Source organism: Bos indicus, chromosome 2 (assembly GCF_029378745.1).
Source record: "Bos indicus isolate NIAB-ARS_2022 breed Sahiwal x Tharparkar chromosome 2, NIAB-ARS_B.indTharparkar_mat_pri_1.0, whole genome shotgun sequence".
Lineage (NCBI taxonomy): Eukaryota > Metazoa > Chordata > Mammalia > Artiodactyla > Bovidae > Bos > Bos indicus.
Genome location: NC_091761.1, coordinates 18,446,392 through 18,470,078, shown reverse-complemented (window position 1 = coordinate 18,470,078; position 23,687 = coordinate 18,446,392). Strand labels below are relative to the sequence as shown.

General features: G+C 40.1%; 1 protein-coding gene across 17 annotated transcripts in view; it reads left to right on the top strand.

Moving 5' to 3' along the window:
* The window catches only part of OSBPL6 (oxysterol binding protein like 6), a 216,125-nt gene extending 195,293 nt beyond the window's left edge, over positions 1–20,832 (top strand). For all 17 annotated transcript variants that reach the window (XM_070798890.1, XM_070798885.1, XM_070798868.1 and 14 more), the window contains 10 exons: positions 3,403–3,490; positions 4,078–4,331; positions 5,082–5,219; positions 5,554–5,617; positions 7,312–7,390; positions 12,636–12,780; positions 14,427–14,571; positions 16,214–16,340; positions 18,523–18,645; positions 19,904–20,832. In XM_070798890.1, the coding sequence (XP_070654991.1) occupies positions 3,403–3,490; positions 4,078–4,331; positions 5,082–5,219; positions 5,554–5,617; positions 7,312–7,390; positions 12,636–12,780; positions 14,427–14,571; positions 16,214–16,340; positions 18,523–18,645; positions 19,904–20,012 (1,272 nt within the window). In that variant the 3' untranslated portion in view covers positions 20,013–20,832. The remainder of the gene's footprint in view (positions 1–3,402; positions 3,491–4,077; positions 4,332–5,081; positions 5,220–5,553; positions 5,618–7,311; positions 7,391–12,635; positions 12,781–14,426; positions 14,572–16,213; positions 16,341–18,522; positions 18,646–19,903) is intronic.
* The last annotated feature ends 2,855 nt before the right edge of the window (positions 20,833–23,687 follow it).

The following is a 23,687-nucleotide window of genomic DNA, read 5'->3' as shown; positions in this document are numbered from 1 at the left end:
GGGCCACGCAGTCAGATTGCTCACTTGCTTCAGTCTACTCAAAAGTCCCCTTCCGAGAAGCCTGCCCTGGGTGCCCTGGCTACACCGCAGAGCTGCCATTTCCTCCTTGCCCCTGACCTTTCGCTTGCCTGGTCCCTTCTGATTTTTTTCCATAGTGTTTATCACTATCTAACAGAATATATATTTCATGTTTATTTTGTGTCTCTCCCACTGAAGTGAGGGAAGAGATTTCAGCACTCTGTCCTCAGCACTAGAACATTCTTGTGAGCCCAGAACTCAGAAAATATTTGCTAACTGAATGAAGGAAGGAATGCGTAACACCTCACACATGATTAATCTGAGAAACCTGGGCCTTAGCTGTCTTACATTAACATTTTCTGGGACTGAGAGAAAATTCTTTATGTGTTTCATTTAATGAATGTACAACCTCTTTTTTAAAAAATGCTCCTTCTTATTTCCAGAATGATCTCCTTCTTTGTCTCTGCTGTTAAATGTGTTTCTGCAATGCTGAATGGTTGCATTTTTCTAGTCACATTTAGAAAAAAATATTTCCTAAATTCTTTTGAATCCCAAACCCCTTAAAGAGAAATATTTGGCTCCAAGACTTCTTGACCATGGGAGAGAAAGTAAATCTATATTAATCATTTTATTATAATACTGCAGAGTATTATCCTGTATCCTTATATACGGGATAACATGAGTGGACGACAGCCAGCCTGCCCAGCCTTAGCTGCTGCTCACACATGCGATAATATAGATCTTATTAAAGACCCACTGTAATTGTAGAATTATTTTATATTCTACACAGATCTTTCTATGTGGACATGGATATTGGACCATTTCTGTCATGTATTAGTTTGGGTGAAATTAGACATTGAAGAGGATAGACTGTTAATAGCTTCTAAATGTTCATGTAGTAAACATACATGCAATATGAATTAGGTTGGGGCAGGCATTTATTTCTGCTAACATCACTGGATGTGATGAGCTTTTTTCAGAGTAATCACATAGAAGAGTTTGATTTACTTTTTATTTCTATCAGGGTTCAGAGAGTGGCTTTCATGGGCCTGAAGGTTTAACCTTCCATTTTGTTGCAGTCATGGGAAAATGGAAGCCTGCTGCAGTGGGAAAATACAAGTCAGAAAAAGACTTTATTCTCAGTTTGCCATCTTTATGGCCTTTCTCAGAGTACAAAAGCAAAATTACAGTTATTCATTTATGCATAAAATCATTCTGCCTATAATTCTATCTTCTTAAGTGTATCAACTCTTCCCAATTCTATTAAAAATATCAGCAGTAAATTCAGAAATTGTAAAGGCAAAGGCTGATTGTTTTTATTATATACAAATTTTAGAACCTTTACCTGACCATAAAATGGCATAAGCAACATTTGAAAAGAAATTGCAAACTAGAAAAAAAATGCAGTTTATATGAAGAGCTGAAAAATGTGTGAAAGAGAGTTTCACTAAAGATGAAGTTCAGACTTCATAGAAAGAGATCTTTTATGTATGTTAGGTAGATAGATACTAATGTAGATTGATAATGTGTGGTGTTTAAGTGGGGGAGAGATGGGTGCTCTCATATGCTGATGTTGAGAATAAACTAATATAGTACAGTCTTCCAGGAGAGCAATTTGGCAACGTAGGGCTGAAGCCTAAGAGTGACTCATTTGCCCCAGCAATTTCACTTCTGGGAATAAATCTTAATGAAATTGCCAGGCACATTCACAGAAATATGTTTCCAAGGTTGTTCATCCAAGTATTGTCTATAAATAGTAAAAAATTGGATGCCACATGAATGTTGGTTAAATTTTTTGTGTTATGTAAGTATCTGCCATTAAGTAAAGATGGAGAGCTGTTTTCGTGAGAATGGGAGTATATTCAGAACACTATAAAATAGCATGTAAACCCATCTGCTTTTTCAGTATCTAAAGATAGATGTATCTGTGTGTTTATATAGGCATTTTGAAATTGGGAGTAAAACCTACAAAATGTTGAAAGTGACTTCTTTTAGGTCACAGGATGGGTGATTTCCATATCATCTGTTTACCTTCATGTAATTTCTGATTTTTTACAATAAGAGTGTTCTGTTTTTGTGTTCAGAAAAAATATAACATATTTCCATTTTGAAGACAGTGAATAGGTATCAACAGCTTCCTTGCCTATAGTAAAAACATCGGTTTTCCCATTCCTCTGAATGGCTCTACAGTACTTCTCTGTTTTCTTATCTGCTCTGTCTCTAAATCCCCTTAATACATATGTTGCCCTTAATTTTATTCTTATGTGAATCTTGATTTCATTTTAGTTCCGTATTTTTCTCATGTAGAGAATGGCTTAATTCTCAATTTCTCTGTACCCCTAAATCTTTCTTCCCTGCCCCCAAATTATCTGCCAGATTTTGTCTGTTACACTTTAAATGTGGTTCCCAAATGCAGCTGTACTGCCCAAAATGAACCTTACTGTGGGCATCTTAGTGAAATCAGCCAGTGTTTCTTATCCAGATCTACATAGGATCCTGTTATCTGCGCTCCCTAGGACAAGTTGCAGAATGTCTTCCTGAGAACCAAATATGACTCATTTCCTTGCATTTAATAATTCATTCGATTATATGTGAGGGCTTCCCAGATGACGCTAGTGGTAAAGAACCTGCCTGCCAATGCAGGAGACAACACTGGTTCAGTCCCTTGGGAAGATCCCCTGAAGAAGAAAATGGCAACCCACTCCAGCATTCTTGCTTGGAGAAATCCCATGGACAGAGGAGCCTAGTGGGCTGCAGTCATTGGGTCACAGAGAGTCAGACACAACTGAAGTGACTTAGCACACACACATGCACAATTATATGAAAACCTTTATTTTGACATGAAAAGCCCTTCGCAGTCAGACCTCTTCATCTTTGCCCATCTTCTGTTACAGCCACTTGACTTCTTAACATTCCTAGAAGAAATGTTTTTCTCACGGTCCTTGCTTTTGTACACCATCCCTTCTTGTGCTTTTTCCCCGCTTCTAACAACTGGGCAACTCTGCATCCTCCAACACCCAGTTAAAATATTATTTCTTCCAGCAACCTTTCCTGACTCCTCTATGGGGATTTGTAGAGTCTCCTTTTTTGCACATTCTTACTGTGTTGTACTGAAACATTTCTGGTTATGTACTAGCCTCTCCCAACTTCTCAGCCCAACTTAAGATAGAAAGCTACTTAAAGATAAGAGCTGCTTCCCGGCAGTCCTATGTTCTGGCTCATGGGACACTCTAAGGTGTTCATTGCCCATGTACCACATATATTTCCCACGATGGCCTCTGCTTTCCATTTGAGCAATATCCTGTTGTTTTTAATTCTTTAATTTTTCTGAAATGTCAAGACTACATGAAAATTCGATCCTTTCTCTGTTCTTCTCTTCCTTAGGCTTCAGATGATGAGTCTTACATTAGTGATGTGAGTGATAATATATCTGAAGACAACACCAGTGTTGCAGACAACATCTCTCGGCAAAGTATGCATCCTTTGAGTTTCGAGGTTGTCCTGTCTACATGCCAAATACAACGCTAATGATTCAATGAACAATCATTTTGGCCCCCTGGCTAATTGTTCCTTTTGTAGCTTATTGTTCAATAAATTTTATATTTGTATAATCTGGTGAAAATGGTTGAAAAATTTGTTAGGGAGAGGATTAAGATAAAAAGTTTAGTTCTTGCCCAAACCAAAATTTTGAGTCCTTTGTAATTAAATGTATTTATATTTAGTTTTTAAAATTTTTACTTGTTTAGGATTTCCTTGGCAGTCTGGTGGTTAAGACTTTGAGCTCCCAAGGCAGGGGGTGTGAGTTCAACCCCTGGTTGGGGAACTAAGATCCCATGAGTCATGAAGCAACACCAGAAAGAACTATACGTTGATGTTTTGTGCATTTATCAGCAACCTTGTATTGAAATAATTCTGTTCAGTCTTGGGAGAGTGTAAGGAAGGCTTAAGAAATGTATCACAGTCAGAATTATTTGAAAGGGTTCTTTCCCTCCCAGGTTTTGGGAAATCAGAAAAGCAAAATATCTTTCACTGTGATTCTCATATTTCTCCTTCTTCTAGTCTTGAACGGGGAGCTTACGGGAGGAGCCTTCCGAAACGGACGTCGAACATGCCTGCCAGCTCCCTGTCCCGACACCAGTAACATTAACCTGTGGAATATATTGAGGAACAACATTGGTAAAGACCTGTCTAAAGTCTCCATGCCTGTGGAGCTAAACGAGCCACTCAATACTCTGCAGCATCTCTGCGAGGAAATGGAATACAGTGAGCTCCTGGACAAAGCTTCGGAAACTGACAGTCCCTACGAGCGCATGGTAATAAACGGCAGAGCAAATCCCTTTGGATTTGCCAGCCTTAGACCTGGGCTAGGGAAGATTCATTAGGGTAGTGTATTTGCTTGTTGCCTAATACTCTAACTGCATAGGTAAGAGAAATCCATTTGCATAAACCAGGCAGGGCCAAAAAAGCTCTAGATAGCTCTATTGAAAGATACACTCTTTGTGACTTACAGTTGGGTCCGAGTAGTTCTGAAGTCAGAATCTAAAGGCATCACACTTCTTTATAGGTTTAAGACATGCCTGGCCTTGCTTTTATCAGCTTTTTCTGAATGCCAGGGAAGCCCATTTGTTTAGGAACTTGGGTCTGAGAAGGTAACTTCCTGTTTGTTCCCTGCCCTGGCTTTTACTCCACGTGACTCTGGAAAACTTAACCTGCCCTCTGAAAAGCACCAGCAGTCACAACTTTCCTGCTAAGATTGTGTAAATGGCATAACCTGGCTTTCAGAACCTTTGAACTCTGTAATACTCAAGAAATTGGATGGACAGATGAATGAAGAATATTTGGGCTCAGTTGCCTGCTGGTTCCCATGCAAAGAGTTTAACTGCATTTTCATTTTTTTTTTTTCCCCATGAGTATATGAAGAGTCTGTGCAAGTAATAGAAAATGCAGATGTCATCAAATCGGCACCCACTGATGTGGGTGTATAAAATCTAGAGGAATAAGGGACAAACAGGCCTGGAAGTAGTCTCTCCTATATTATTTTCCTTTCTTAAATGTTTTAACAGGTTCTTATTGCTGCATTTGCAGTTTCAGGATATTGCTCCACCTATTTCAGAGCAGGAAGTAAGCCATTCAACCCTGTCCTTGGGGAGACTTATGAATGCATTAGAGAGGACAAAGGATTCCGATTTTTCTCAGAACAAGTAAGTGCCACTGGACTCAGGTCTGTGTAGAAACTGTAGGAGGGCTGTTTGATGATGAAAATAGCTTGTTTTTGTAAACATCTGGTTGAGATGGGTTATAATACTAGTTAACAGAAAATTCACTTAGCTTATCTATGTAATTATATCCTCTAAATGTTTTTAAGCATGAAGTTGTAAGATTTGGTAATTTACTTACACATCTTGAGAATAATGCAATAACAGAGATGGATAAGTTGAGTAACTTTTATTTAGCCAAATACGTGTTGCGAAAAATGATCATTTGTGGAAGTTTTAACACTGATGTCATTGCCCTTTTTTTGTTTTTAACTTTCAGGTTAGCCATCATCCACCCATTTCTGCCTGTCACTGTGAATCCAAGAATTTTGTGTTTTGGCAAGGTTTGTATTTCAGTTATAACTTCAAAATCCAGTTGATAAGCCTATAAGAAAGTTTCTAGTTTCCAAAGTACTCAGTTTAGATTTCTTTTAGAACTCAGAAAATGTTGGTAATTGGCATGGAGTTCAGTTTGAGAGATGTGGTTTCTTGATTTAGATATGAAACCGTGTCACCTGGGAGATGGGATTATTTATTCAGGAAGCACAGCCCTAGGAGACAGCAGGGCTCTATGCTGACAGTGCCAGGTCAGGGCAATCTCTTTACCTCATTGTGCCTCATGGTCTGCATCGGTAGCATGAGGAGTGTATCTGCTGTCTTCTTGCTTCTTAAAGATGTACAAATAGATCTTAATCCTGAAAGAAAGCTCTGCTATACATTATCTGTGCTCACAGTCTATTGAGAGATACATACATAACAGTAATTTCTGTTTTTTAACTCATTGAGGCTTGGGGGTTTGAATTGAAGTCTCTATTAAATTAATATCCATTGTTAAGTTAGAATGTTGCAAACTCACCTAGGATAAAAAGTTTCAAAACCCTTCTAGAAAGAAAAGTATATATATATGTAAGTGGAAGTGTTAGTCATTCAGCTGTGGCCGATTCTTCGTGACCCTGTGGATTGTAGCCTGCCAGACTCCTCTGTCCATGGGATTTCCCAGGCAGGAATACTGGAGTGGGTAGCCATTCCCTTCTCCAGGCGATCTTCCTGACTCAGGATGGAACCAAGGTCTCCTGCATTGCAGGCGAGTTCTTTACCATCTGAGCCATCATATATGTGTAATGTGTGCGTTTACCATTAAGTGTGAATAATTCCCTCACATTGGAAAAGGCACTTCAATGATCACTGTATGACTCTTCTCACATGCACTTCCTCAACCTAAAAATGATATGAAATGATAGAGCAGCACCGTGACTGTACTTTAGTGCAGATTAAGAAAGTAAGGCATTTCTTGTTCATAACAAAGAGTCAGAAATTTTGTGGAGAGAACACTAAGCTTCCTTAACTCATCAAAAACGAGACCAGTCAATAATACACAAGCACAGATATACCCGAGTGTCCACAAGCGAAACAAAAATCCATCATGTGAGATAAAATTCTGGGCCCTGAGTAGTATCTTAACAACCAGCACAGGAACACGTTCATTAAGTTAATCTCACTTTCTCATAAATCTTACCCATCTGTTGTTAGAGGCTTTATTTTTTTTATACAGGTTCTCCCAAGTCATGTAACTTTTCATATGTGTATATAAATCAATGTTACTGCCATACTACAATCTACAATTACTTTTACTATATACCATATATATACACACACATGTATAAAATATTTCCACCATTTAGCTAAATCTTCTAACCGTATTTGTGGAGACATTGAAGCAGAGTAGAGTCTGTGTATATGTGTATATGAATATGCACACATGCACACACAGGTTATTCCAAGTCTTTCTCAGTTTTATTTGTTGAAAGCACATATAGAGAATATATTATGGAAAAACAGATATTTTGGGGGGTTCCCAGTTAATCTTCTCACCGTGGGCCATCCTCAGGCACTTGTGTTAGAACTAACAGTATAGAATTGATTGTGATTACAAAAGTCCTTTGTAAAATGTAAAGTATATTATAAAAGTTCACTTCTCTAGAGTAAATGATTAGATATAGAGTGTAATTCTTTTTGTCCTCTGCCTTATGTCATTTAGATATCAGATGGAAAAACAAGTTCTGGGGCAAATCAATGGAAATCCTGCCCGTGGGAACCCTGAATGTCATGCTTCCAAAGTAGGTTGCTCTCATCTTCCTTTTGGTCTCTTATCTGTGTTTCTAAATCATAAATGGGCATTTGAAACTCTTGTTGTTTATTACTGTTCAGTCGCTCAGTCGTGCCTCTTTGCGACCCCATGGATTGCAGCACACCAGGCTTCCCTGTCCTTTCACCATCTTCCGCAGCTTGCTCAAACTCATGTCCATTGAGTCGGTGATGCCATCCAACCATCTCATCTTCTGTCACCCCCTTCTCCTCCTGCCTTCTATCTTTCCCAGCATCAGGGTCTCTTCAAATGAGTCAGCTCTTTGAAACTCTAGATGGTGCCAAGGAGCTGTTGCCCTTTATGGCCAAGGCTTCTGTCAACTTCATCAAAGGTTGTTTTTTTTTTTTAATTGGAGTGTAATTGCTTTACAACGTTGCATTGGTTTTCACCAAAGTTTTGATACTGCTGCTGCTGCTGCTAAGTTGCTTCAGTCGTGTCCAACTCTGTGCAACCCCATAGACAGCAGCCCTCCAAGCTCCACTGTCCTTGGGATTCTCCAGGCAAGAACACTGGAGTGGGTTGCCATTTCCTTCTCCAATGCAGGAAAGTGAAAAGTGAAAGTGAAGTCGCTCAGTCGTGTAGGACTCTTAGCGACCCCATGGACTGCAGCCTACCAGGCTCCTCCGCCCATGGGATTTTCCAGGCAAGAGTACTTGGTGGGGTGCCATTGCCTTCTCCAGTTTTGAGACTGGACCCCCTCAAAAGCAAATGAGAATTTTGGCATATGTGTCAAAGCTTCCTTTTTATCTCTACATACCGTCCATTCAACCGTCAGCACCTCCCTGTCCCAATCACCATGTTAACTTGCATTTTATTTTTATTTTATTTGTATTGACATATAGTTGAATTATAATATTTTGTTAATTACTACTATACAGTAAAGTAACTTCATTTTATATATATATATATGTATATATATATACATTCTTTTTCATATTCTTTTCCATTATGATTTATCACAGGATATTGAATATAGTTCTCTAGGCTATACAGTATGACCCTGTTGTTTATTTAGTCTATATATACTAGTTTGCATCTGATAATCCCAAACTCCTATTCATATCCTTTCCACCCCCTCCCCTTGGCAACCACCGGTCTATTCTCTGTGTCTCTGTTTGCATTATATATGAAAGTTTCTCTTTTTAGCCATTTATTTTCTATATAATTTATACTTTCACTTCTGAGTTCATCTTAGCCCCAGGCACTATTTTTAATGTTTAAGTTATTTTATTAAGGAAGTGATCCTTAATATTTATTAAGGATCCTTTATTAAGGAAGGGATCCTTATACAGTTGTTTTCTGGAGAATATAGCCTTGTTGTTAATTGTTGTTTAGTCACTAAGTCATGACTCTTTTGCGACCCCATGGACTGTAGCCCTTTAGGGATTTCCTAGGCAGGACTACTGGAGTGAGTTGCCATTTCCTTCCCCAGGGATCAAACCTGCATCTCCTGCATTGGCAGGCGAATTCTTTACCATTGAACCACCAGGGAACGCCTGAATATAGCCTATGCATCTTAAAGTTTAATTGAGTTTACATTGAGGCCAAAGGTTTGATTGTTTTTCTTTCTTTCTTCATTCAATTGATTTTGTTTTTGTTTTGTTTTTGTCTATATGAATGACAGAGTTTTCTCGTGTATTGAATATGGAGGATGGTTGGGAAAGGGAGCAGTTCTCAGGACCACAAAATAAATGTTCAGTATTTACAAACTCACGAGGAAGAGAGTTTTCCCAGGTATACATAGTGCCTACATCATACCAATTCATAAATTTTCTAGAAATCCAGAAGCATTTTAGATTGAAATAGCATTTTATTTGAATATATAATAATGTGCATTTTCAAGTTCAGTTCAATTGTTCAGTCGTGTCTGACTCTTTGTGACCCCATGGACTGCAGCACTTCAGGCTTCCCTGTCCATCACCAACTCCCGAAGCTTGCTCAAACTCATGTCCATCGAGTCGGTGATACCATCCAACCATCTCATCCTCTGTTGTCCCCTTCTCCTCTTGCCTTCAATCTTTCCCAGCATCTGGTCTTTTCCAATGAGTCAGTTTTTTGCATCAGGTGGCCAAAGTATTGGAACTTCAGCTTCAGCATCAGTCCTTCCAGTGAATATTTAGGACTGATTTCCTTTACGACTGACTAGTTTGATCTCCTTGCTCTCCAAGGGACTCTCAAGAGTCTTTGCCAGGAACACAGTTCAAAAGTATCAATTCTTCAGCTCTCAGCCTTCTTTTATGGTCCAACTTTCACATTCCTACATGACCACTGGAAAAACCACACCTTTGACTGACTATATGGACCTTTGTCAGCCAAGTGATATCTTTGCTTTTTAATATGCTGTCTAGGTTTATCATAGCTTTCCATCCAAGGAGCAAGCATCTTTTAATTTTGTGACTGCACTCACAGTCTGCATTGATTTTGGAGCCCAAGAATATGAAATCTGACATTGTTTTCACTTTTTCCTATCTGTTTTCCATGAAGTGATAGAACCAGATGCCATGATCTTTGCTTTTTGAATGTTGAGTTTTAAGCCAGCATTTTCACTCTCTTCTTTCACTTTCATCAAGAGATTCTTTAGTTCCTCTTCACTTTCTGCCATTAAAGTGATATCATCTGCATATCTGAAGTTGTTGATGTTTCTCCTGGCCATCTTGATTCCAGCTTGTGAGTCAACTGGCCCAGCGTGTCATATGACGTACTCTGCATGTAAGTTCTTCTGCTTCTGTTAGGCCGTTGCCGTTTTGTTCCTTACTGTGTCTGTCTTTGCGTGAAATGTTCCCTTGGTATCTTCGGTTTTCTTAAAGAGATCTTTAGTCTTTCCAATTCTATTGTTTTCCTCTATTTCTTTGCATTGTTCACTTAAGAAGGCTTTCCTTGCTGTTCTCTGGAACTCTGCATTCAGTTGGGTATATCTTTCCCTTTCTCCTTTGCCTTTCGCTTCTTCTCTTTTCTCAGCTATTTGTAAGGCCTATTCAAACAACCATTTTGCCTTCTTGCATTTCTTTTACTTGGGGACGGTTTTGGTCACCACCTCCTGTACAGTGTTATGAACCCCTGCACATAGTTCATTAAGCATTCTGTCTACAAGATCTAGTACCTTGAATCTATTCATCACCTCCACTGTATAATCATAAGGGATTTGATTTAGGTCATACCTGGATGGCCTAGTTGTTTTCCCTACTTTCTTCAATTTCAGCCTCAATTTTGCAATAAAGAGCTGATGATCTGAGCCACAGTCAGCTCCAGGTTTTGTTTTTTTCTAACTGCATAGAGCTTCTCCGTCTGTGGCTGCAAAGAACATAATCAATCTGATTTCAGTATTGACCATCTGGTGATGTCCATGTGTAGAGTCGTCTCTTGTGTTGTTGGAAGAGGGTGTTTGCTATGACCAGTGCATTCTCTTGGCAAAACTCTGTTAGCCTTTGCCCTGCTTCATGTTGAACTCCAAGACCAAACTTGTCTGTTACTCCAGGTATCTCTTGATTTCCTACTTTTCCATTCCAGTCCCTTATGATGAAAAGGACATCTTTTTTTGGTGTTAGTTCTAGAAGGTCTTGTAGATCTTCACAGAATCATTTGTTCAACTTCATCTTTGACATTAGTGGCTGGGGCATAGACTTGGATTACTGTGATGTTGAATGGTTTGGCTTGGAAATGAACTGAGCTCATCCTGTCATTTTTGAGATTGCACCCAAGTACTGCATTTTGGACTCTTTTGTTGACTATGAGGGCTATTCCATTCCTTCTAAGAGATTCTTCCTCACAACAGTAGATATAATGGTCATCTGATGGATGGATATGAGAGTTGGACTATAAAGAAAGCTGAGCACCAAAGAATTGATGCTTTTGAACTGTGGTGTTGGAGAAGACTTTTGAGAGTCCCTTGGACTGCAAGGATATCCAACCAGTCAATCCTAAAGGAAATCAGTCCTGAATATTCATTGGAAGAACTGATGCTGAAACTGAAGTTCCAATACTTTGGCCACCTGATGCAAAAAACTGACTCATTGGAAAAGACCCTGATGCTGGGAAAGATTGAAGGCAGGAGGAGAAGGGGACAACAGAGGATGAGATGGCTGGATGGGATCACCAACTCAATGGACATGAGTTTGAGTAAATTCCAGGAGTTAGTGATGGACAGGGAGGCCTGGCGTGCTGCAGTCCATGGGGTCACAAAGAGTCGGACATGACTGAGCGACTGAACTGAACTGAGTTGAATTAAATTCACCCATTCCCATCCATTTAGTTCACTGATTCCTAAAATATCATTATTCACTCTTGCCGTCTTCTGTTTGAGCACATCCAATTTACCTTGATTCGTGGACCTAGTATTCCATGTTCCTATGCAATATTGTTCTTTAAAGCATCGGACTTTACTTTCACCACCAAATACAACCACAATTGGGCATCGTTTCTGCTTTGACTCATCTTCTTCAGTCTTTCTATAACCTTACTCCCCAGAAATTACATTAGATTTTTGTTATCTATCCTCATCTGTCTTTTCCCAAGGAATTATTCACATATTTTGGCTTAACTCAGAGTATAAAGCCCTATCCTCAGAGTAGCCTTTCTTAAGTGCATGCCATGCTGTGCCTCTCGCCCTCCCCACCCTGAACCCCTCCCTTGATGGCACATTGCCTGCAGGGTAAATCCAGACTCATTGGTGTGTCTTTCAGGGCCTTCCATGCTCTGCCCCCTCCCACCTTCCAGCCTTACCCCCTCCGCACCCCCTCACCTATAGCATGCTACACACAGGTTCCCAGATGCATTGTGCTCTTTTGGCTTCTGTGGCTTTGTCTCTGCTTTCCCAGCCTGTAGTACCTTCCTGTCCTTGCTCCTAGCTTAGACCAAACCAACCTCCTCTAGCAAATCTTCCTTGATGCTCACCCCACATGCCAGGCAGATCTAAGGACCCTCCTTCTCTCAGAAGCGTCCATCTACCCCTGCCTTACTGTTGGACCCAGGAGAGCAGGAGACAGGCCCTACTCAACTTGGTAGCTTTAGCACCTGGCCCATAGAAAGCACGGACATATTCCTTAAATGAATGAATCATGTGGTAAATGTCCTTGACCACATAGAAACTTCCAACAAAGAAAGGAGAGGAAGGTGAAGTTCGAAAAGGAGGCTTTGGTGAAAAATATTCTCATTGGTAGAAACACTAATATATATTCGTGACCTTCACTGTTTTTACTCAGTGTTGTATTCCTCACTAGGTATGGAGATTGCTACGTGTGGAACAAGGTCACCACGTGCATACACAACATCCTGAGTGGGAGGAGATGGATAGAGCATTACGGAGAAGTGACCGTTAGAAACACCAAAAGCAGCGTTTGCATTTGCAAACTCACATTTGTCAAGGTAAATAATTCCATACAATAGCAAAGGAAGGGTATATAAAGTGCTTCCTAGGAAAGAAATAGAGCAATTACCTTAAACAACAGCAAGTGAATCAGTCCTGTAGCATTAATCCTTATGGACATTTAGTTAAGAAAGCAGAACAAGATGGTGGAGTTGCCCCAGGCATGTGGACATCTGACCATGTAGAAGTCAAAAAGGACACCATCTTGAAACAGAAAAAAGAATTCTTTTTAAAGAATGTTCTTTTTAAGCACCAAGTCAGTTCATTAAGTAAAATTCCAGAGAGTACTTCTTGCCTGTAACAAGTCTCCTGGTTTATATTCTATTTATATTCCTGCTTGATTACAACATATTCAAGTGATCTTATTTTAGGGAGCTAAATATATCACAGTTGTGTTTTCTGAGGATACTTAGAGATGACCGCTTCTAGTCCCTATAAACTTATCCAACTCTGCCACTATTATATATAATCTTACATAAGTTCAACAAAAAGCAGTACCTTTCCTAACAAGAGAAGATGTCAGATATTTTTCTTTTTTCCTTTTTTTCTTATAGATTGATTATGTGGCTCAGAACAGAAGAGCCTGAATCAGTATTTGCTCTGACTGGGTCATGACAGTAACTGTGTGTATTTAGGTTTCTAGTCTAGGAGAAACTTCAGTTTAAACTTCAGTTTAAACTGCCTCTAATATTTGCAGGGCTCAGGGTGAGAGTACAAATGGTCGTCCACATTCTGTATGTGTAAATATTTAAAATATGTAAACCAAGCCCACAAGCTGTCAACTAAAATATGTTTATACTGACAAAAGTACTTTTGTAAAAATAAAATCTGCAAGTCTAGGTTGGACCCTTGGGAACACTGAGCTGGAAACCCGGCAGCTCAGGAGAGCCAGTCTGGCCCGCAGCCTTCACCACTTACTCCCCACCCCCATCTCTGCCCCGCACTGCGAGAAGCCGCACATATTTATATAGACAGTCCAGCCCACACTTCCAGACTCTGTTCACACGCCTTCAAACCGCCACTCTTGGCCAGCCCTCAGGCCTAATGATTCACATTTTCATCTGCCTATGAGTAGATGAATCAAGGAAAGGCCTGTGCAGGCCATGGAATAAGCTTAGGGGCATTTGGATAGGAATTGGGACCTCATCTAGAATGAGGCCATGGGATCCAAATGGGTCACTTCTCACAGGCTTCTGACCCCTTGAGAAGGAGTATGGCTGGAAGAGAGCTAGAACAAGGTCTTCCTGGTTAAATTCAGCTATTTACAGCTACTATGAAAATTATTTTACAGTTTTCTCCAGCGTTGCCAATTGAAAATCATTAAAATCCAGGAGCCAAGGAAAATTCAAGATAGGACGATGGGAAGAATTACTCATCTATAGATTAATACTCAGTTAAGATAGAAACTCGGCCTTCTCTGGGCTGTGCTGTCATACTCTAGCAGGGAGTAGGATCATCCCTTTCTTAAAAGTTAAGCCAACTAATGCTTAGAAAGCCACCCTTCCTTGCAAAACATTTTGAGATAGATGTCTGGAAATGGCTTGCCTGAGAAACATCAAGGTTAAGGAAATATTCCATATGAAAATTATAGGGATTGGTGTTATTAAACAGATGTGGTGTTTTAACAGGAGTTTGGTTTTTCCAGGTGAATTACTGGAATTCTAATGTGAATGAAGTCCAGGGGGTTGTGATGGATCAGGAGGGGAAGGTGGTGCACCGGCTGTTTGGGAAATGGCATGAAGGGCTGTACTGTGGTGTGGCCCCTTCTGCTAAGTGCATCTGGAGACCAGGTGAGACTGGCTTGAGTGTCCTGCCTCTAGGGGGCGCCGTGAGTGGCTGAAGGTTGGGAAGGTCCCATCATCTGAGATACACCTTATGTTTTCTTTAATAGTGAGATTATAAACGTAAATGCTTAAGGCAATTACAGTTACATTTATACTTAACCTATAAGCTTAATAAGTACTGCTACTAAGTCACTTCAGTCGTGTCCGACTCTGTGTAACCCCATAGACGGCAGCCCACCAGGCTCCCCCATCCCTGGGATTTCGCCATTTCCTTCTCCAATGCATGAAAGTGAAAAGTGAAAGTAAAGTCGCTCAGTCGTGTCTGACTCTTAGCGACCCCATGGACTGCGGCCTACCAGGCTCCTCCGTCCATGGGATTTTCCAGACAAGAGTACTGGAGTGGGTTGTCATTGCCTTCTCCATTAATAAGTACAATATTTGATAATAAGGAGTTGTCAAATTGAGACCAAATCTGATGTGTAGTCAGATTGGGCTTCATGTAAAATCTCTCTAAATGTAATGCCCACATTTCCAAAGCTAGGTTTACTTATTAAAGCATTTAAATAATTGAAATATGCAAACTTAGTCATGTTTTTTATTTATTCTCTGTTTTAGTAAAACAAAGGAAAGCCTGCAAACACCCATAATCCAGAAATTTAATTATTTAACCAGAATAAGTGATCTTTTTACTTGAGCAGCAAAGAGCTACAATATGTTGACATTTAATAAAAGACATCAAGAGAGCTCTGGTAATACACTAGCATATAACTATCAAGTACAAATGGAGCAAGTATCCACATGATATTTATTTTCATTGGAATTTTGTCAGTTAATTCCTAACTTTAAAATTAGTTGTTAGTTTCCTTAGAGACCTCAATTGAATATATAAATTCCCTGCTAGTAGAGTGGTTAGTTCATTTATTTGTCAGTTAGGTACTGAGTAGTGACTAAGCTTCAGGCTCTGTTCTGGAAGCTTGGAAGTGCATTAATGTGCGGAGCCTGCAACAGCTCTACCTTCTAATTTAGTTTAAAAGTGCCAGTAAACATTAAATATGAATCTTTTTCTTTTCTAAATGGAAATAAATTATTTCTGGTGATAACTTAATGCTGCTCATAGTTAATCACTCAAACATTTAATTACCCAGTTGGATATTTGAGAGAAAAATTACGGTGTAGTTTAGCCAGTGAAGACTACTCTATGTGCAAAGTTGTATTTTAAAGGCTAGATTTTACTAAATATATGAATCTATCAGTTCTAATAGTCAACATAAAAGTTTTTCATCTTACAAAATAAAACCAATTTAATTTCTTTAAAAATTTGTAATCTAGGGACTTCCCTGTGATCCAGTAGCTAAGACTGTGCTTCCAATACAGGGGGCCCAGGCTCAATCGTAGTCAGGGAACTCAGTCCCACATGCTGCAATTAAGTGTTCTAATGCCGCAATGAAGACTGAAGATGTCACATGCTGGAACTAAGACCCAGCACAGCCAAATGCATAAATAAAATTGTTTAAAATTTGTAATCTAATGTTTATGACTACAGATTTAATGCTAATGTGAGTGTTAATTAAACGTCCGGGTTAAGTCAGCCTCTGCATGCTCTCTACACTTCTTTGCCTCTCACAGTGGTTTCTTGGCTTCATTCCAGGTTCCATGCCCACCAACTATGAGCTCTACTATGGCTTCACAAGGTTTGCTATTGAGCTCAACGAGTTAGATCCTGTACTAAAAGACCTCCTTCCTCCAACAGATGCCCGGTTCCGGCCAGATCAGAGGTGAGCAGAGCGGTGGTGTTTAAAATGAACACCAGGTCATGGCATTGTGCTTGCAGAAGTCATCAGTACTTTGATCACCATCCTTTGCTTATTCACTGAATCATTCATTCCCTTATTCACTCAGCAACAGTTGAGCCTTCTAACCCTAGAAAAAGAGTATTCAGAGTATGATCATAATAGAAGATTAACTCAACAAAAGTGCCCCACAGAAGATAACATATATGTTTTTTAACAAAAAGTGCAGCCCCCCAATTTACCAAAAGTCTGCAAATTATTGAACTCTCCACTAAATACACAATCACTCCTCACCTCAGTGTTTGTACTTCTGTACTTCTATTACTTTTTAACACGGAGCATCTTTTTTTATTCAAGTAACATTGGTGTTACATTATATAATTATAACATTATGTATGTACTAATGGGCTTCCCAGATGGCGCTAGTGGTAAAGAACCTGCCTGCCAGTGTAGGAGTCATAAGAGATGTGGGCTCAGTCTCTGGGTTGGGAAGATCCCCTGGAGGAGGGCATAGCAACCCACTGCAGCATTCTTGCCTGGAGAGTCCCATGGACAGAGGAGCCTGGTGGGCTACCAGCCATAGTGTCTCTAAGAGTTGGACATGACTGAAACCTCTTAGCACGCATGCATATATAGTAGTAATATGTAATCTTCATGGGTACAAATTATATTTCTACATCTGTGTATTTACGTATACCAAAAATTTAGTTTCTATCCATCATCATACAGTTGATCTCCTTTATCCATTTCAGTGAAGAATAAGAGGAGAAGATACAGGGATACCTAGAAATCATTATTGTTGTCGTTTAGTAGCTAAGTTGTATCTGACTCTTTTGCAACCCCAGGAGCTGTAGCCCTCCAGGCTCCTCTGTCCATGGGATTTCCTAGGCAAGAATACTGGAGTGTGTGGCCATTTCCTTCTCCAGGGGATCTTCCTGACCCAAGGATCAAACCCATGTCTCTTGCATTGGCAAGTGGATTCTTTATCACTGAGCCACCAGGGAAGCCCATACCTAGAAATATTTTGAGTCAAGAATTGGAGTTTTCCCAGCATGTTTTCGATCCCCTAGAGTGTGAGATATACTCAATATACAGTATCTTTAATACCTTCTGATTTTTAAAAAATTATTCTTACATATTCCTATACTCATGTTGTCTATTCCTACAGAATTAATTTTACTCTTTACAGAAATTCTATGTCATACAAATTCCATCCAAGATTCTCTGTTCCCACTGTCTTTGTGGCTTTGTCTGTCTTCTGCCAAAGTGTCCCCAGTATTGGGTTTTCTAGTATTCAGTTTTCTTATGTTCCCCCCTCTTCCTCTAGAACATGCAGTATCACTGTTTGACATTCAAACTTATCAATAAGCTTCCTGTACACTGTGTATCATATTGTATCCCTGTTCTTTGCTCTCATTTTGAAATTTAAATATTTGCAAACCACCATTGGGTCTGCTTTCTCGATTCTATTTCAATATTGCATTTCTGAATTTCATTTACTACTTATTTCCTTTCTGTGGCCTTTTGTAATTTCCCCCAACTGTTACCTTTTCTTTTTTTATCAGTTTTACTCTTTCCAATAAAAGATGAGAGCTCCTCCCTCTCAATCTGTTCTAAACGTAGCTGGAGAGCAGCCAGGTCACATCCTCCACGCAGGAGCCCTTCACAAGTACTTCATTATAACATGGAAAAGGAGCAGAGCCCGGGACTTGATGATGTTCTAACCTCAGACTCTCCAGTCATCCCGAAAAATCTCAAGTTTTGGAACCCTAGACAGCACAGAGAAGCTGACCACTTCCCTTTCACTTCTGCCTGCAATGCAGAAGACCCAGGTTCAATATACCTGGGTTGGGAAGATCCCTGGGAGAAGGGAATGGCAGCCCATCCAGTATTCTTGCCTGGAGAATTCCATGGACTGAGGAGCCTGGTAGGCTTCAGTCCATGGGGTCACAAAGAGTCTGACACAACTGAGTGTCTTTCACACACACAGAAACTATCTTAGCTGATGGCAGACAGAAACTGTGGCACAAGCAAGGGGACGTTATCAGAGTGTTACTGTTCATTGTGTTATATTCATAGTAGCCAGAATTTAAGTTTATGCAAATAGGATGATTTTTTCCTCAGTAAATAAGATAATATATTAAAAGATAAACTGCTTTCTGCTTAGATTTTTGGAAGAAGGAAACTTAGAAGCTGCAGCAGCAGAGAAGCAAAGAGTAGAGGAACTCCAGAGATCTCGAAGACGATACATGGAAGAAAACAACCTTGAACATATACCAAAATTTTTTAAGTAAGTCAGTTTATTCCCGCAACAAGTTCATGTTTTGCAAATGGTTGCCACAAGCAATGAAAAACTTAGGGTAAGAAGAAAATGAGGGATAGTTTCATGTCCAGGGCACTTTGAGGTAGAAAATTAAACTGATTTTGGTCACTGGTACTTGGCAGTGAAAATACTGAATCAGATTTTTTGGTCTCGTGAAGTTTGTAGCCACAGAAATAAATTCTGCTGGACAGCTCTTTTCTTTTCATGGGCAGCAGTAAAGAGTGAGGGTCCTGCCCAAAAGGCTCCTTATCCTCCAGCTATATCCTTTTGAATGGTAGAAACTTGTTCCCACTCCCTCACCCAGAGATAAGCTGGGACCCTGTTGCCCACAGGGTCATTCTGGCTTCATTAGTATTTAATTTTACTTCTTTCATATGGAGGGGCTTCCCTGGTGGCTCAGACAGTAAACAATCTGCCTGCAATGTCAGAGACCCGGTTTGATCCCTGGCTTGGGAAGATCCCCTGGAGAAGGAAATGGCAACCCACTCCAGTATTCTTGCCTGGAGAATCCCATGGACAGAGGAGCCTGGCGGGCTACAGTCCATGGGGTCGCAAAGAGTCGGACATGGCTGAGTGGCTGACACTAACACCCTCTATCATATAGAGCTTTGTGTCCATTCAGATTTGACCCTTCTGTGGTATGATCATGGTGATTATTACAGGATTATTTGAGGGATTATGAATACATCACACAGACTAAGCTGTGGTTTTCAGATCCATCTGCCACCCTTTAGAATCAGGACACATCAGCTCAGAATAACCTCTTACCCCTTTTAGCTGCCCTCTCCTGGCTGTCCTGGACCGGAACTGCAGTCCTGCTCTTTAGATGTTGAAAGTGTCTTCACTGGGCCTGGATCCTGCAGAGGCTATTACAGCTACTGAGGCTGTGTACCTTCCCCGTCAGTGAAGCAGAGAAAATTCTTGTGGGTCTGGGGTCTAGTTACGGTGTTTGTACGTGCTTTGGGCCCCTTCACTTTCTAGTCCTGCCTTGAGGTGACTTATCCCCGCTCTTAGCCCCTCTCCCTAGAACCCTGCCCACTTCCATTTCACAACAAAAATGAGTTTATTTCTGGTCAAAAATAGTCAAATCATCAGCCAGCAGATAGAATGTTCACTGGCTTACAAAGTACTGATTCTAATACACACCTTATCTACAGGAGGGGGTCCAATTATCAGATCACGTGAATGAGACTTACGTCTAATGTTGATTTGTATATTTTCACAGAAAAGTGATTGATGCCAATCAAAGAGAAGCCTGGGTTTCTAACGACACCTACTGGGAGCTGCGAAAGGACCCTGGTTTTAGCAAAGTAGATAGCCCTGTTCTCTGGTAAACGGGAAACGTAGAGCTAGCCGACATATCACGCTCTGAATGAATAAATAACTATGCACAATTATGTTTCTTAGAGCTCCGCGTGGTTTCTGGGTCTATTGAAAACCGACCATTTGCTTTTCTATTCATCTTTATAATGAACTTTCAGAAGTGCATTAGACAAGGCCTCTAACCACTTTCGGATCCTTTCTGTTTTGCTGCAACCATATTCCTTAAAAAACATCCACACCCTCCTCAAAAAGCAGAATAAAAGGAGCAGAATATAAAATCCAAAGTCTGAAGAGTCTGTAAAGAGAAACAAACTGTAACTGGTGCTTAAAAAGCTGATCCAGAGAGTTTAAAGCAACATGACACACGAACCATAAGCGCCATCCCCTCCTTGCAGGAGCTCCAGGGCCATGGCAGTTGGTCAGCTCAGACTTGGAGCTTGTCCATTTGATGTGGTGTACCTGTGCTGGCCTTTTTAAAAGAGATGTGATGCTTCTCAGAACCTGTTCCATCTGTACGCCATTGTTCATGCCTTAAGAAATGCAAAGATGTACAATAAATCCTTTTTTTAAATGTGCGTTCCTAGGTTTATGTGAAGGACAGATCTTTTGAATCATGGCATGATTCACTTTATGGGATCAAAAGAATTATGAGACTAACTCAAATAGCTTGAAAAAGGTAAACAACACGTGCTTTACTTTGCTATATTGGTCACTATATCGTATGTCTGTAGGGCAAGAAGGAAAAGGTGTGCTAAGTAGATCTCTGTATTCACGTTGCTCGTCCATCTCCTGTCCTGCATACAGTTAATAAACCATCCCTCCTCCACCTCAGCTCCCAGTGTGCCCTGTTATTTGGCAACATCCGTATTTGATTTGAACACTTGTCACTGGTGTTAAAACTTTGGAAGGAAATAGCAGAAAGCGTATCGAATTTCTCTGTGGGCTTCGGAGTACTGTTAAGTCTAACTGTTTTTTGAGTGAAGCACAGGGCAGCCCACGTGTATCCTGTGTCTGACCCATCGGCACTGTTGGAATTCCACTGGGAAAGGATTCGAGAACACTAGAAGCTTATTTGCATTGTTTAAATGAGTTCTATGCAAAATCACATATCATATTTTCATCAAGTGTTTCTGTATGATACATAGCCACAGATTAAACATTTACCTTGCTATTGGCAAAAATATAAAATTGAAGCTAAGGAATTTATCTATCCCAACAAAAAAGGAGGGAGATGAGGGGCAGAAATGTGTTTTGCATATTTCAGAATTTGTTTTTTTTCCTCCACTGATATATAGAAGTTTTGTAGGAATTTGCATCAGTATTTCTGAGTTTCTGCATATAGATAATTATATAAATGCTTATATATTTTTTAAAAATCTCTTTAGAGATTTTCCTAGAGAATTATAAAATCACATGTATTTTATTCTGTTAAATTTTTATTCTTAGACTCTTATTATCAGATTTTATGTGTCATTTTAAGCAGTGAAAAGGTTACTGATTTTTTTATTATGAGGTGTTGATTTTAGTTTTGTTTCTTTTCCTCTAAGAATTCCTAATTATGGCTATTTTACATCAAACCAAGACTGCTGAGAGCATATGGGAAAACTCCGAAGTCTCCACTAGGTGGAGCAGGTTTTAATTATCTGAAACTCATTCCTCCTTTTATCTGAGTCTATACCCTGGTGACTCAGAGGTTAAAGCGTCTGCCTGCAATGCGAGAGACCTGGGTTCGATCCCTGGGTCAGGAAGATGCCCTGGAGAAGGAAATGGCAACCCACTCCAGTATTCTTGCCTGGAGAATCCCATGGACGGAGGAGCCTGGTGGGCTATAGTCCACGGGGTCGCAAAGAGTCAGACACGACTGAGCAACTTCACTTTCCCTTTCATACCTTATATGTACAGCATGCACTGGTTCAGAATGCAGTTTCATTATCAAGCACACTCCCAGCTCTGAGCATGTAAGCAGAACCCTTCCTCAGTTTCTCAATGCCTTTAATTCCTATTTTAAGTCTTTGGTGGCTTCCCCCATGGCAGTAACATGTTCCTTATTATTGATTCTTTTTCTGCCCATTCATCTTGACATCCTTTTATATGCGTCCTGAGATACATGCCTTTGATTAAATTTTAATTAGAATTTTGTGGGCTTCCTCAAAGAAGTCTGTTCTCCCTTAATTGGTAAAATTTTAGATACTATTTACAGTGGTTTTTGTCTGTATTTACTAGCATGTCCCTGAAGAGTCTCCGAATTTTAGCCTAAAGATAAATTCTGCAAAATAAAGGTACTGTAAATAAGATACTACAAGTAGGAAGGTAAGACCCAAGGTGACCAACGATCATATCAATCAGTCGACTGGATGAGGACCCATGACCCAAGAGGAAGGCAACTGCTGTACCTCGCAATGGGCTTTGAAAAAGAGGATAACTAGTAGGATGGACCTTTGCAGCTGCTGCAAGTAGGATGGACCTTTGCATCACTTCAGTCGTGTCCGACTCTGTGCGACCCCATCAACGGCAGCCCACCAGGCTTCCCATCCCTGGGATTCTCCAGGCAAGAACACTGGAGTGGGTTGCCATTTCCCTCTCCAATGCATGAAAGTGAAAAGTGAAAGTGAAGTCGCTCAGTCATGTCTGACTCTAAGTGACCCCATGGACTGCAGCCTACCAGGCTCCTCCGTCCATGGGATTTTCTAGGCAAGAGTACTGGAGTGGGGTGCCATTGCCTTCTCTGAGGATGGACCTTTACTACCTAATAAGTTAAAGGTACAAATCAGATAGGTGAATGTTGGTCAGACCTAACCGGAAACTCTTCCTAGGATTTCAAGATGAGAATGAGAAGAGTGTCAAATTAATTAAAATCACCACATTCTTTGTAACTCTTTTGAGATTCAGATATACTGAGTAGAATTCCAGTTCAAGTGATCAAGTTTTAGATAATGCTTCTGTAGTACCTGATTCACAACAGTTCCCTTCAAACATTCACACCAGTGTAATGGCCCCATCCCCATTTCTTTCTCACTTTTTATTTATTTGATAATTGCAGAATTGTGAGACTCTGTATTCATCTGCATAATTTGAGGGCTTTTGAGACTAGTTTCAACACCAAAAGGAGAGACTAGATAGTAGATCATTCTTGATAAAAACGTGACTTATTTGTTAGAATTTGATATAAACCTTTACATTTCAGGGGCACTTTTCCCCCCTAAAACAGTCTAGAATAGAGGAGGACTTAATATATCTTTATACCTCCCCTGTGATTTATTTAAGCTCCTGCATATTTTTGAGCCGGTCTTTAAGGAAAGCAGTAATAATTAATGATGGTCCTGTGGATGTGGCTAGACAGAAAAGAGCAATGGCACACACCAGCATGTGCAGAGGCCAACCAGGAACCAGTTATTTTGCTTCCATATGCTGCTACCAAGGGTGCAAATTTACTTTGAGATTTTGCTGTTATTTTATTGGGTTTTTTAATTAAGTTATTACTTTTCACAGGTTACTTTAAATTCCAGACAATTGTAAAAACAAACCTCATTTGAGATATTTTAATATTACATATCATGAAAACTACCAGATGTACTTTGGTAAGAGAAATCAAGGAGTTTCTCATACAAAGGATGCCAGGTTGTCGATTTTCTAAACCTTGTGCTCCTCTTCATTAATCTGGCCCCTAGGACTTCCAGTGATTCCAC